The sequence below is a fragment of the Ochlerotatus camptorhynchus genome, unplaced genomic scaffold (assembly GCF_037179485.1).
Source record: "Ochlerotatus camptorhynchus isolate MF236.1 unplaced genomic scaffold, CSIRO-AGI_Acam_v1.1 ptg000077l, whole genome shotgun sequence".
Classification (NCBI taxonomy): Eukaryota; Metazoa; Arthropoda; class Insecta; order Diptera; family Culicidae; genus Ochlerotatus; species Ochlerotatus camptorhynchus.
In genome coordinates, this window is record NW_027040567.1 from 1,825,019 (window position 1) to 1,839,966 (window position 14,948).

The 14,948-nt window shown below is 39.2% G+C and overlaps 1 protein-coding gene across 1 annotated transcript in view; it reads left to right on the top strand.

The window, feature by feature from the left end:
* LOC135697692 (insulin-like growth factor-binding protein complex acid labile subunit) overlaps nucleotides 1-14,416 on the top strand; it is a 114,398-nt gene extending 99,982 nt beyond the window's left edge. The window contains exon 2 of the mRNA XM_065217467.1: nucleotides 12,581-14,416. Within this exon, the coding sequence (XP_065073539.1) occupies nucleotides 12,595-14,196 (1,602 nt within the window). The 5' untranslated portion in view covers nucleotides 12,581-12,594 and the 3' untranslated portion in view covers nucleotides 14,197-14,416. The remainder of the gene's footprint in view (nucleotides 1-12,580) is intronic.
* The last annotated feature ends 532 nt before the right edge of the window (nucleotides 14,417-14,948 follow it).

Here is a 14,948-nt window from a genome sequence, read left to right on the forward strand (position 1 = left end):
ATTCTGGAAATTCACTTGCACTAGCGCCTTTTAGTAAGAAAATTCTGATCTTTTGTCTAGACTTTCTGGGGCCCTTTACACGCGAGCCGGGTTGCGCCCACGCAATCCAATACCATTTTCGGAAAGGTTATAGTTGCCCCTATCCGATTATGTTGTTGGTTTGCGTGGGCGTGCTTTGGTTCGCGTGTGAGGGCCTTAGGGGGTTTGTTTACATATGCTATTGTGCCGTTGTCGGGTGTTATACCTGATATATCGACGAGATGGATTCGGAATTTTGACGTCTTTGTTTTAAGAAGATACCTGCGATTGGTCGAAGAAAGTCCACTAAGAGACCAGTTGCTGTTGATGCAGCTCCACTTGGTTATTGGAGTGAGATCATTCCTTTTTATTTATTTATACAGTAACCCCTCCCTATCGTTAGGACGTCAATTCTCGCGTAACATTTGAAAAGGGCCTATGTCCAAAATGCTTCCAAAATGCTATTTTCAGTGCGTCCTGGTTCCAAAGGTTGATGTATGAAAGGGTGTGCAATTTCCTGTGTACGGGAAACTTTTTTACGCGATGAAATACTAGGTCGAATCGAGTACTTGCCTGTACAAGCAAGGTGGAAGACCCCCTCCCTACTTCCAACCGCAGGACCGAGACGACTATGAGGTACGCTGGCTGCAGTAGGCGGGACTGGGTTGGAGAGATTGGGGGCTTCCATCAAGCTTTCCATGGTGCGTCTCGGATGTGATAGCTCGGGTTCTGTACGAACAACGGTCGAATTATCGGAACAACTTCGAAGAACAGCAGCTGCAGCTAGGTTGCATAAATCAGCAGTTCCAGTGGAGTCAACATTCGGTCGGGTGGGTCAGGAAACGAAAAACCGCTACAACATGCATACTTGCCTGGAAGTGCAGGCTGGAAGACCCCTTCCTCTCCTCCAAACACAGGACCGGGACGACTTTGATGGCGGTAACAATGGTGAATTTCGGCTGAGCTCCGACGGGAAGCAGCGACGGCTTGAAACTCGACTGTGACGGAGGCAGAAGGGGCTTCCATTGTACCTTGCAGCGTGCATCCCGGATTGATTGTAGAGAAAACTAAGTGGCTGTTAGAGGTGGAGCAGCATCTGTTCCGGAAGTTCCATCCATCGGAGTTGGTTGGCTGTTCGGATCTTGCGAGGATGGTATCTTGACAATTATCGACACGTTTTTTGAGCGATCTTCAAATTCTCGGAAGAGAATGTTTTGAGGCCATGATTCACAAGATAAGGCTTCCGTCCTTAGATGTTTACCAATCCCAACTTTGAAGGACACAAAGTTAAGAGTCGACGGATCTCGCCCTTTTGGGATGAGCTTAATAACTTTTACTGGTTGATCGTCACCCATGTTAAGACATTCACGAACAAAACTGACGGTTTCTTGCACTGTGGTTTCCGGATGAAAAGCAGAGAGATGAATCCATAGCAGATCGTTTCCCGTTTCAACTGTCCTCAAAGAACTGCATGTCGTTTTCGTTACACAATATTGCTTCACCATCCGAAAAAAGTACATTTTTTTAATGCAAAAGTGAGAAAATTCTGACCTACTAAACAGAAAAGTCTTTGACAAACTGAACAACTTTGTCGAAAACAGGTACCTTCTGTATGGTCTGCATGCTAAGATATAGCATGTTCAGACAATTTACTTGCACACTAGCGCCGCGTAGTGAGAACATTCTGAACCCACCGAAAAAAAATTGCCGAAGACAGAAACCTGATATTTGGTCAGGAGCCCAAGATATAGCATATTCAGGAAATACACATGCACACTAGCGCAACGTAGGGAGAAAATGCGGGACCTTTAAAATACTTCTTAGTTTGGGATCACAAGGTAATGTACAAACATCCACAATAATAATAAATTTTAACTTACTGAACCTTAGATTTTTTAAATTCCAGAAGCTTATAATTAAAGGTACAACGCATTGTCATTGAATCAAGCCCCTCATTCCGGATTAAATATTCCACCTTCTTATTGTAGGACAGTAGCAAACAAACTACTTTTCCTAAATCCTGAATTTCCGCAAGCAGTCTTTACAAGGTCATATAGCATTTCTGGATCAACAATAGAAAAGGGCCCATCAGCATTTGTAAACAAACTGTTTCAAAGCCCTTTACTCATAAAGTGAAGGCCACCCACGCAAACCAACACCATCATCGGATAGGGGAAACTTCTACCTACACGATGATGGTGCTGGTTTGTGTGGGCGGCCTTCGATTTGTGAGGAATGGGCTTTGGAACGGTTTGTTTACAAATGCTGATGGGCCCTTTTCTATTGTTGATCCAGATTTTTTATTGGAATCCAATTTTATCCATAAAACTATCAATCATTAATTAATTGAAAAAATCTTCCCTCAACCATGTTACAGGAATTTTATGCTCGGTGATTTATTTCAGAAACTGTATAAATTTTATACAGAACCTGTAAAGGATCCCAGTTGGGTGCTTCCAAATCTTCCTGAACTGATTTTATGTTTCTTGTTCGCAAACATTATTTTTACTCGATTAGTCACTTGTATTTACTCAATTTAGCACCCAGAAACAATGCATAAACACCAAATGTGTTTTACATGAAACGCAAGAATTGCGTTTTCCCTCGTAAAACTGTTTGCAGTTTTTCCCAAAAGGGGTGAACGTTAAATCTAAAGTCACTTTTGCTAACTTCCATGTTTTCCTAGGAAGTCGAACAAAGGGGAAGCACCAACGATATGCTTATCAAACTCGATTCAAGCTACCGATGAAACATTGATTAAAGTAAGCTTTCCATTCCAGAGACTATCGCAGGTACATAGAACCGGTAGACGGCAAAACTTCTGTTTCTAATGTTTTCCTCATTTCCGTGTCGATCGTTCGTTCGGTCTGGATGCCCATGTAACGTTATTTGGAGCACACATTGTCATTCGAGTGTGTGTGCGGGTGTGTGACTAAGACTTTGTTTGCAAGACCGTTTCCCGTTCGATTTAAATGGCTTAACTTTATCATCTTGGCACTTTTTGGATTTTCAAACTGCCGAGTAAATAAAGGAATTATTGGAAAAGTTGAACCCCCCTCTTTCGCCAGCTTCCGCTCCTCAACCGACGAGGACTACGGGACGAGGTGCTCGCTTACCGAAGACGGTGTTACATTTCCAGGTCACATTCGATATACTAATGCATGTAGGCAGGCGGCAGCATGAAGTTTCCTTCAACTTGGTAGATTGGTGTAAAAAGTCTTAAAGCAAACTCTTCTACTGGGGGGTGGGGCTAGAGTAGGTGGGTAAAAGTTAATCGTCTTCCACTTAGGCGCAGGCAGGCATGGAAGGTGACAGAATGTGCTGTCGGTTCCTTCCTGGGTTGAGCTGGGCGTATTAGGATTTCCACTTGCAGAAGTATGGGAACGCATCACACGTACGATACTGGAAGACGATGCCACTTCCGAGAAGCGGGAAAAGGTGCTTGAAAATTGAATTCTGATATGATGGGATGTGACACGTGATGGGGAGCAGGAAGATTTTTTTTTCAACGGAACAAACGGAACGAGACGGAGAGTGTTTGCAGAAGAGCTTAAAGTCAGATTTGAACTATTTGGAGTGTGATATATGAATTTTCGTCAAAATTATGTTTTCTTAGAGTTTTCGTAGAGAGTAAAACGTAGGATACTTCTTAGAACTTCATAAATTTTTGTAGAAATTTTGCAAGCTTTATAGAAATTTAGTGGATTTCGTTGAAATTCTGGAATTTTAATCCAGGAACTTCGTAGTTGTTCAGGGTACACCACGGAAATAGAGCGTAGAAATTTTCGGGGAGCACTGTAGGGCTTCGGAGAGCTTCGTATAAATTTAGAGAAGTTTTTAAAAATTCTGGAAAATCTTCATAGAAGCGGGAACTTTGTACAAGTTTGGGAAGCTTCGTAGAAGTTTATGGAACTTAGCTTAATGTCAGGAAACTAAATAAAAGTTCAGGGAGTTTTAATTTCATGATACTTCGTAAAAATTTAATAGACTTGGAAAATCCGTAGAAGCTTAGGATACTTCGTACTTCGTAGAACTTCAGGAAACTTTGTGGAAAATAAATGAAATTCGTAGAAATGCAACGAACTTTGATGAAGTTTATCGAATTTCGTAGCAAGTTTGGGGATCTTCATAGAAGCTAATGGAACTTAGTTTATTTTCAGGGAACTTCATAAAAGTTTGGTAAAATTCTATGATACTTCGTTGAATGAACTTGGAATTTCGTAGTACTTCATCAAACTTTTTAGAAATTTGGTGAACTTCATTATCATTTAGCGGATTTCGTAGAAATTATGAGAACTAAGTTGATGTTCAGGGATTTTTCATTAACTTCTGAGAACTTTGTAAATTTTCAGGGACCCCATAGTTGTTCAGGGGACACCTCAGATATACAGGAAACTTCGCAGAGCTTCAAAGAACGTCGTAGAAAAACAGGAACTTTGAAAACATTCTGGAAATCTTTATAGAAGCGGAAACTTCTAGTGTTTTGAAAAAAACTATGTTTATTCTGAAAATATTTTGAATAGAATGGGGGTAGTTTTTACGTTGAGGGGTTTAAAGTTAATTTCAGGGAACTGCCTAGAGTTCAGAAATATTCATAGAAAAGGTTCAGAATCTTCCCAGAAATTCGGAGAAGTGCATATATGTTCTGAGATCTTGGTAGAATTAAAACTTTTGGTACTTCAGGAACTTCATTGAAGGTTATATAATTTTCTAGAAGTTAAGGAAACACTGTAGATGTTCAGCGAACATTGTATGAGTTATAGGAATTTCAAAAAAAGTTCAGGAATCTTAGTGGAAACTCAGAGATCATCTTTAAGTTTAGCAAAGTACAATTAGTTATAGAAAAATCGGAAACCTCAGAGAACTCCTTATAACAGTATTTTTCAGAAGTTTAGGGAACTCCCCACAAGTTCTGGGAACTTTATAAGGTGATAAGCTCAATCAGGGTGTCTACTACCTGAAAAAAAACCTGGAAAACCGGGAATTCACAGGGAATTTTATTTTTTCTGGAAAAACCTGGAATATTGAGGGAATTTTGGTTCCACTCAGGGAATTTTCAAATTATGACTTCATTCGTAATTCAAAAGAAGTTTTTCGTTCAGTTTCTCGAAACGTTTCTTAAGGACACTGAACTTGACAAGCATCTGACAGCTAAGACAACGTGTGCGAACGAGACAAGTTCATTCAGAGAGTCTTGTCACGCTCGCTCTTCGCTGATTTGTATGTGGACGTTCAAAATCGTCGTAAAAAGGAAACAACCGAAAAAGAGAGATTGGCAACCGTCAAAAGGAAGCATACGAAGCATGTATTGTATAAGAATAAGCATGCCAGACAGCAGGTCTGAGAGCCTACATAGAATTTTTTTGAGCTTCAGAGAGGGTCGAAGATCTCCTGAGAAGTTTGTTGAGCTTCAGGGTAGTTCGTAGAGCTTGAGAACAGAACTACAAACAAATTAAAAGTTATTAACAGAAATTTATAAAAACAAAATCAAAAGAGAGGTAGTAGATCTTCAGATAAATGTTCAAAAAAATTTTCAAAACTTCAAGCAAGCAAAAATAATTTCAAATCAATTTGTAAAACTATAAGCGAAATTTTGCAAATCTTCAGGGAAATTCGCATAACTTCAGACAAGTCCAAGAATCTACAGTGAAATATAAAGTATTTCACAGAAGTTTGGAGATCCTCGAAACATTATTCAACATCAGAAAAGTTCGTAGATCTTCAAAACAAAGCTACAGAACTTTGAAAAACATTACAGGACTTCTGAACAAATCACAAGAATCTCAGAAATGTTAATGGATCTTCAGTAAAAATTGCAGAACTTCAGGGAAGCTGGGCGATTTGAAAAAAATATTTGCACGTTTTCAGGAAAATTTGTAGATCTTGAGAGAGACATTTAAATCTACAAAGAAGCTCAAATATTGTCAGATAAATTTTGACAACTTTAGGTAATCTTCAAGGAAATTTTCAAATCTTCAGGGTAACCCGAGAGGAACTTACAAAACATCAGAGAAGTTTGCAGATCTACTGAGAAATTTATTGAGGCTCAAGTTTTTTTTGTAGATCTTGGGAATAGAGCTACGGAGCTTAAGACAACTTTACAGAACTTTAAAGATATTTGCAGGAATTTGACTGAAAGTTTCACAGTTTCACATAAATGTGAGATCTTCAGAAAAATACGTTAAATGTCAGAAAAGCTTCTCAATTCCAAAAACAAATCGCAGCGAAGTTCAAAAGTACAATATTTTGCAGAACTTCATGGAAGTTGGAAATAGATAGATCTAAAGAACTTCAGAGAAGTCCTTAGACCTTAAGAGAAGTCCGTAGACCTTAGGAGAAGTCTGTAGAACGTCAGAAAGTTCGTAAGTTTTTAGAAAAATTTGCAAAGTTTCAGCAAAACTCACAGATCTTCGGGAAAGTTCACCGATCTTTAGATCAATAATCCACAAAGAAATTTATAGAACTTTAGAAAAGTTCGGAGATCTACTGTGAAATTTATTGAACCTGAAGTTTTTTTGTAGATCTTGGGAATAGAGCTACGGAGCTTAAGACAACTTTACAGAACTTTAAAGATATTTGCAGGAATTTGACAGAAAGTTTCACAGTTTCACACAAATGTGAGATCTTCAGAAAAATTCGTTAAATGCCAGAAAAGCACCTCAATTTCAAAAACAAATAGCAGCAAAGTACAAAAGTACAATATTTTGCAGAACTCCATGGAAGTCGGAAATAGATAGATCTAAAGAACTTCAGAGAAGTCCATAGACCTTAAGAGAAGTCTGTAGAACGTCAGAAAGTTCGTACGTTTTTAGAAAAATTTGCAAAACTTCAGCAAAACTCACAGATCTTCGGGAAAGTTCGCTGATCTTTAGATCAAGAATCCACAAAGAAATTTTAAAGAACTTTACAAAAGTTCGGAGATCTACTGTGAAATTTATTGAACTTCAGGGCAGTTCATAGATCTTTAGAGCAGAAATACAGTACTTCAGAAAACTTTACAGAATTTGAAATAAATTTTAGGAACTTCAGAAAAGTTCAGAGGGTAGATCGTAAATCTACTAAAAAATTAGCAGATGTTTAAATAAATTTTCAGAATTTTACTGCGGTTCTTGGATTTTGAAAGACATTTACAGAACTTCAGGTATGTTCGCTGATCTTCAGAATACTTCCTAAAACTTCCGGAAAGCTCAAAAATTTCTAGATAATCTTTTAATTCTTTAGAAAATTGTATAAATGTTCAGAGATATTTACAGATATTCATTGAATTATGAAAATCTGCAGAGAAAATTACAGAACTTTCGAGAAGTTTGTAGATTATAAGAAATTTTGTGCACATCAGAGATAATTAGCCGGCGCCGGTGGTGTAGTGGTAAGCGTGACTGCTTTCTAACACCCCGATGGGTCTGGGTTCAATCCCAGTCGAGGTCGGTGGGATTTTTCTGAGGCATAAAAATCTCTGGTCACGTCTTCCTTCGGAAGGGAAGTAAAGTCGTTGGTCCCGGCCCATATGTGTGTTTGAATGGGTGCGATATCCTACGCAGGTGTGGAAGCTGCCTTCCTGCACATTCGATTGTCGTCAATGGATGGCAATCGATGTCCGTCGGTGATTGGCACTAGATTGTGGAACAGAGACCGACGTTAAATAAAGGAAAAAAAAATCAGAGATAATTGTTGATCTTCAAGGATCTTAAATATTCAGGGATTTAGCAACTTTGTAGATTTTTAGGAAAATTTGCAGAACTTCTGAAGAACACACAGAACTTCAAAGAAATCTGTAGAACTACCGAGACATTTGCAGATTGTCAGGAAAGATTGTTGATCTTTAAAGAAATTTTACCGGAGAACAGAAACAAAACTTCAGGGACGTCAGAAGGTTTGAAGACCTTTCAGAATTGAGTTGTTAACATAAATTTTCAGAACTCAAGGAATTATGTATATATAGTAAGAACTTTTCCCACTAGTTTGTCTAAAGTTGGTATCGACATCCTGGCGAAGTTTTAAAATCCATTTTCATCTTCATATCGCAGATCTTGATGGACAAGATGAGCCAGATCAATGCCGGTGTTCCTCCTGAGCAACCATTCCCTGCTCCAGAAAGTTCGCCTTCTCTTTCTCATTTTATTTAAAATAATAAAAGCAAATACGTCTGCCGAAACTAGAGCAATTTTCCGGTAATTCATGATGGAAATATTTACTTTTGATTCCTGATACAGTTTTGTTTTGAAATCTAAATTGACAGTTCTTTCGACATGTGCAAGTAGAGTGAACACCAGCAAACAGGGGGGTTCGACAAAGTGTGTCGAAAGTAAATTCGAGCAGATTTTTCATTATGGCGGCGGTCAAAATCAAAAAGATAGTCTAAACGGACCTTTAGAGATTTTAGACATGTGAAACCATTATTTATTCTGTCTTGATCTTCCAAACAGAGTTGGACTCAAACATATTATCAAAATGATAATTTGTTTTTGAAAGCATATTGTTATCAAATTTTAATATATCGTTTTATCGAAATACTATAGACAGGTTTCTAACTTGTATTTATATTCTTGAATCAAAAAAATACTACACAAATACCAAAAAAGAATGTAATATTCATTGACGTAATGCATGCTACTGTATGAATAACTAATGTAATTGCAAAAACCAAATACAATATTAGACCCATAGATATAATTTCTTTTCGCAAATTATGTGTAGGATAAATGCACCAATAGTGGAGATACTTTAGTGCAATGTGTTCCTATGGTGGCTTATAGAGTCTCCCTAAGCCGCTTTAGAAGTACATTGTACTAACGTACCTCCACTATTGGTGCATTTACTAAACATAAATTGTACAAATTAATATTAAACAACCTATGTGCATCTGTTCTGCTGTAATATTCAATAACTTTTTTGCTGTGCCGACTTATAAGCACCAACGCCCAAGTTTGAATAATCGAAAATAACATAAATCAATAAGTACATAAAAGGGATTCCAGATGGATAAATAGATAAAATAATAATGTGTATAATTTGTATGCACCTGGAATTTTTTTTCATTCGACCTGGAAAAACCTGGAAAACTCAGGGAATTTGATTCCTTGGATTGAGTAGACACCCTGTCAATGGATTGAGCTTCGTTTGAGTTTACGGAACTGAGTTTAAGTTCAAGAAACTTTGTGGAAGTACAGAAACCTTCGTAGAAGTGCAGAAATTTTCGTAGTTAAGAGAACACTGTTGATGTTCAGCAATCATTGTTTGAGTTATAGGAAACTCGAAGAAGTTCACCAAACTTGGTGGAAGTTCAAAGAATTCCCTTAATGTTTAGGAATGTTATTAGCGACGGAAAAATCGTAGATGCTCACAGAACTTCTTACAAGATGACAGCATTTTCCAGAAGCTTACGGAAGGCTCCATAAGTTCATAGCATTTCATAGGGGAAACTTCTGATTCAGTAGAAGCTCAGGCAGAATCGTAGAAGTTCAGCAAACTTCTTAGTATGTAATTCAGGAATTTTCGTATCAGTCTAGGATGCTTCGTAGTATTTGATCAGAGAATTTAATTTGAAAAAGATCAATGAACTTCCTGGAAGTTTAGGAGACTTTGTTTATTTTCAGGGAACTGCTCAGAAGTTCAGAAGTGATCAGCTTCAGAATCTTCCCAGAATCTCGGAGGAGTGCATAGATGTTTTGAGATATTTTTCATATTCTTCTTCTTCTTCTTTTTCTTCTTATTCATCTTCTGGACCGGGACTCAAATCCAGCCACCTCCAGCATAGTTCTGCTTTGTAGCTGCACCTTTACCGACTCAGCTAAGAGGAGGCCTTCTGACATCTTGGTAGAATTAAAATTTACGGAACTTGGAAGTTTCTAAAAGTTTAGGGAATATTGTAGATATTTAGCAAACATTTTATGCGTTTTAAGAAATTCGTACAAGTTTTGCAAACTTGGTAGGAATTCTGTAGATGTTCAGTAATCATTGTATGAGTTATAGGAAGCTCGAAGAAGTTCACTAAACTGTGTACAAATTCAAAGAATTTCCTTAATATTTAGGAAACTTATTAGCGATGGAAAAATCGAAGATACTTACAGAACTTCTTAAAAGATGACAGCTTTTTCCAGAAGTTTACGGAAGTCTCCATAAGTTCATGGCATTTTATAGGGGAACCTTCTGACAAGGGAATTCAGTAGAAGCTTAGGTAGAATCGTAGAAGTTCACCAAACTTCTTAGTATGTAATTCAGGAATTTTCGTATCAGTCTAGGATGCTTCGTAGTAGTTGATCAGAGAATTTAATTTGAAAAAATTCAATGAACTTCCTGGAAGTTAAGGAGACTCCCTTTATTTTCAAGGAACTGCTCAGATGTTCAGAAGTGATCAGCTTCAGAATGTTCCCAGAATCTCGGAGAAGTGCATAGATGTTCTGAGATTTTCTTCTTCTTCTTCTTCTTCTTCTTCTTCTTCTTCTTCTTCTTCTTCTTCTTTGTCTTCTTCTTCGTCTTCTTCTTCTTCTTCCGGACCGGGAATCAAATCCAGCCACCTCCAGCATGGTTTTGCTTTGTAGCTTAACCTTTACCGACTGTGCTAAGGGGAGGCCTTCTGACATCTTGGTAGAATTAAAACTTATGGAACTTGGAACTTTCTAGAAGTCTAGTGAATATTGTAGATATTTAGCGAATATTGTATGCGTTAAAAGAAACTCGTACAAGTTTTGCACACTTTGTGGACATTCAGAGAATTGAAATGAAGCTTAGAAAAGTTTTTATTAGCTATAGAAAAATCGTAGATGCTCAGAGAACTTCTTAAAAGTTGACTGCATTTTCCAGAAGTTTACGGAACTCACCACATGTTCAGATTCGTTTGAGCTCAAGGAACTGTGTTTAAGTTCTTCTAATTCGTGGAAGTACAGAAACCTTCGCCTTCTGTCGACGACGACGATGACGAATGGGTATTAAATTTGCAACATATTTACAATCACGTTAAGCGGAAAGGCACAGGGGTTGAATCGAAAATCTAAAATAGTGACCATCATAAAAAGGTGTTAGGTTTTGAATGCTTATAACTTTGTCGTTTATAGATGAAATTATAATCCGAAAACATCAATCAATAGGAAATAACTTTACAAATCTATTGAAATAAATAATTTAAATTTTCCAGAAAAATGTCACGGTTTTCATTAAATAAACGTTTTCCCTAACCCAGACGTCATAATCGAGTACCACTTGGTTGCGCATTGTTCTGCTTGAACCTGCAATGAACCTGTAAACTCACTTTTGAACCGGACTATGATACGTAGCTATGATGCTTACTATCAAAACATTTATCAGATGAAGAACCTGTATACGAGTTTAGGCTCTGATTTTGAAATTGAATAACTGAATCCCCCTAATTTTCAATTAATGTTGTACTACGCACCTACTAATTGGAAACCAAACGTGTGATTTGAAAAAAAAGTCTCTTCTACTTCTATTGTATTTTAAATCAATATTAAGAAATATGTACGAGAAGTTTACTAAACAGCTCAACGTAGTCAACATCAACTATGCGGTCGTGTCTTGTACACAACTTCACATTGTGTGTCACATTGTTGTGTCATTTTGTACTTACAGCGGTCAAAGATCTTCAGCTGCTCACAAATTAAAAAGACTCCTCTAAGATATTCTCCTTAGTTGGCAGGGTGATCAGAGGCTACTCAAAAGATCTCCAGCTGATTGAAGATTTTAATAAAGTCTTCTGGATATTTTTTAAGACTTATGATCATCAAGCATCATTCTGAAAATCTTCAACTGTTCAAAAATGAAAATGTCGTCCATCAGGTATGCTCCCAAGATGTCGGGTTTATCAGGGAGTATTCAAAAGATTTCCAGCTAATTCAATTAAAGTCTTGTGCATTGTAAGCTCGATCGAGTATTATTCTGAAAAGAAAAACTCATTTTGGTTACATTACTGATAATCAACATTTTCAAGAAGGTGCTAAAAATATTAAGTCAAAATCTTCATTTGATCTGCTTGAAATAAAAAAAAACCCTCAAAAATCATCTACAATTTCAACATGTCTTCCAAAATCTTCACAAAACATTAAATTCTTCAAATGTTCACGGGAAATAAATTTCTTCGAAATGAAGACATGTCTTCATACCAGCCATTCCAGTTATTAATAGCTATGGCTGGAACAGGGCCTCTCCGCAGCTTAAGCCGTTTTATACCCTTTGAATTATTGGAAATCTTGGAAAACATCCTGCTACCTAGTGTCAGCAACGGTACTTAAACATGCAAGTAAACATTGATTATAGTTAAGGAACGAGTTAACTGCAATTTTCACACATTTTTATGAAATTAACTCAGTAACGTGATACCAATTTTAAATCATGTTCTGTTGCGCTGTGATGCACACTACTCGGGTTGCCTTTTCTGATGCAAAACTGACCTATGGAACCGGAAATCGTGTCGATGAGAATTCAGAATTGCAGAAAATTCTATACTTTTTCTTGCTTTGAGATTTGAAATTTGAGATAATTTTTCTTGCTCACATCTATTGAGTTCAGCAATTTCTAACCCCCATTTCCTTTGCTTCTCCCATTCCAGACCACCAAGGAACGATGACCCTAATCCTGTCGTGGCTCTTCATCCTGGCCCTGATCGTGCCGGATCTGTCGTCCAGTCTGCTGCACTGCCCATTCCGGTGCCACTGCGACGATGAAAAGCTGGACGTCAACTGCGACGAAGGTCACCTGGAAGTGGTCCCAATCGCGCTGAACCCATCGATCCAACGGTTGGTTATCCGAAACAACAAGATCCGCATCATCGACTCGACGGTGCAGTTCTACTCCGAGCTAACGCTGCTGGATTTGAGCTTCAACTATCTGTTCAACATTCCGGATCGGACCTTTGGGCGGCAGAATAAGCTGCAGCAGTTGCATCTGAACCACAACAAGATCAGCGTGGTCTCGAATAGGACCTTTCTGGGATTGGGCAATTTGCTGGTGTTGAATCTGCGAGGGAACCTGATTGATCAGATTGAACCGATGTCGTTTACGCCGTTGGCGAAGTTGGAGGAGCTGAATTTGGGTCAGAATCGGATTACGAGTGTTGGACTGTCTACGAAGGGGTTTTTTGGGTTGATGGATTTGAAGATTCTGTACTTGGACGACAATCGGTTGGAGGTGGTTCCTCCGGAGGAGACATTTCAGCCGGTGGATAAGCTGGCAGAGATGTACATCGGGACGAATTCGTTGAAGGTTGTGAAGCATGGAGCATTTGCAGTGCTGTCGGAGTTGACGCTCCTGGATGTGAGAAGTACGTTGTTGAGCAATGTGAGTGCGGAGACGTTTTCCGGAATTGAGAACATCAAAAGTCTCAATCTGGCGGATAATCGGTTCGAGCGGATTCCTTCGCAAGCACTGGCAGCGCTGAAGCGGTTGGAGGAGCTTTCCATTGGGCAGAATCATTTTGAAACCGTACCGGCCAACTCATTTAGAGGATTATCGAATTTGAAACGATTTGAACTGAGAGGTTCACTTTACCTGAGGAGAATCGAGAAGGCAGCATTCCACACCAATACGAATCTGGAGAGTATTGCCATTGAATCGAATAAGGCCCTGCACGAGCTGGAGGAGGAGACCTTCTCGGGGTTGTTGTTTTTGAAGCATCTAAGTCTGAGGAATAACGGCTTCGAGCGTTTGGACGAAAACATGTTCTCCTGGAACAGTCTACGGACGTTGGACATTTCGGATAATCCGATAAATTGTGATTGCTACTACTCCAAGCTGCTGCACCGGTTGCAATCGTCCAGCAGGATTGGCTACAACGCAACCGGTTGCCCGCACCATCTGCCCGATCAGTGGGAATGCGAGTACGCATTGGACAGGAACAAGAACCTAATCTCGGTGCTGGTGCTGGCGGTGGCCATCGTGACAGCGATTGCCCTCACCTTCTACCGTTTCCGGGGACTGCTGCGGGAGTACATTCATAACGGGTGCAAGAACAAAGCGCACGGCGGTGGGACGGGCGGCGTCGGTGCCATTCCGAGAAGCGATATCAACAGTGTGGACTACGAGAAAACCATCACCGAGGATGATTACGTGATCCGGCAGAGTAATTTGTACAGCAACCAGGTACAACCAATTCTCACAGACTATCCAGCCTACATGCAGCAGAATAATGTCTACTACAACAAGCCGCTCCCGATTACCGAGTTATAGTATTGAAAGCTAGTCGAGTGTGATGTCAGTGTGTAAATTAATTTGAATGCTCTACGCTAATCCCATTCGCTGTCGGACTCTCTCCCTCTCTCTGTCTGGCATTTGCTCGCTTTCAAACTTCCGGCAACACGATTTTCCGAACTAGTCTGGAATCATTCCAAATGTGAACTGATACCTTACAAACTTCCAGAACATAGTCACAACATACCATCATGTACGACCTTTCGAACGGCGATAATAGCCGAATCGGATAAGCCCTCCTCTGCAGCAGCACCACTTTAAAAATATTCAATTAAAACAAACGAGGAGATATCCTGGTGCTGAAAACGAAACCATACACTCAATCCCTCGGCTTGGCTTCGGTTTGGCAGGGAAAGAGTAAGTGAAAAACTTTTTCACCAGGTACCTGTTTGGTATTCCAAAAAGGGCAACACTCGGCCGGCAATTCACCCATTCACACGTGTTTGGACAAAATGCAATCTCCTCCACTGCTTTTGGCACATTGTTTCCACTGTATGCCGTGCCATGCTTGGATTGTTACATGTAGAGGGAGAGAGCGGGAAAGTCCAAAGTGATAATAATTCCATGGAAATTGTAGCAATACCATTTAAGTTTAAACTGTAATTGTTGAAGGTTAGTGAAAACCTCGGAGACGAGACGAGGGCGGTAAATGGTAGGTGGCTCAACCTTCTCGTCCTCCTCCTCCTCCTTGGATTGGCAAGTATAAGCAGCGCGCGGGATTATTCGCACCA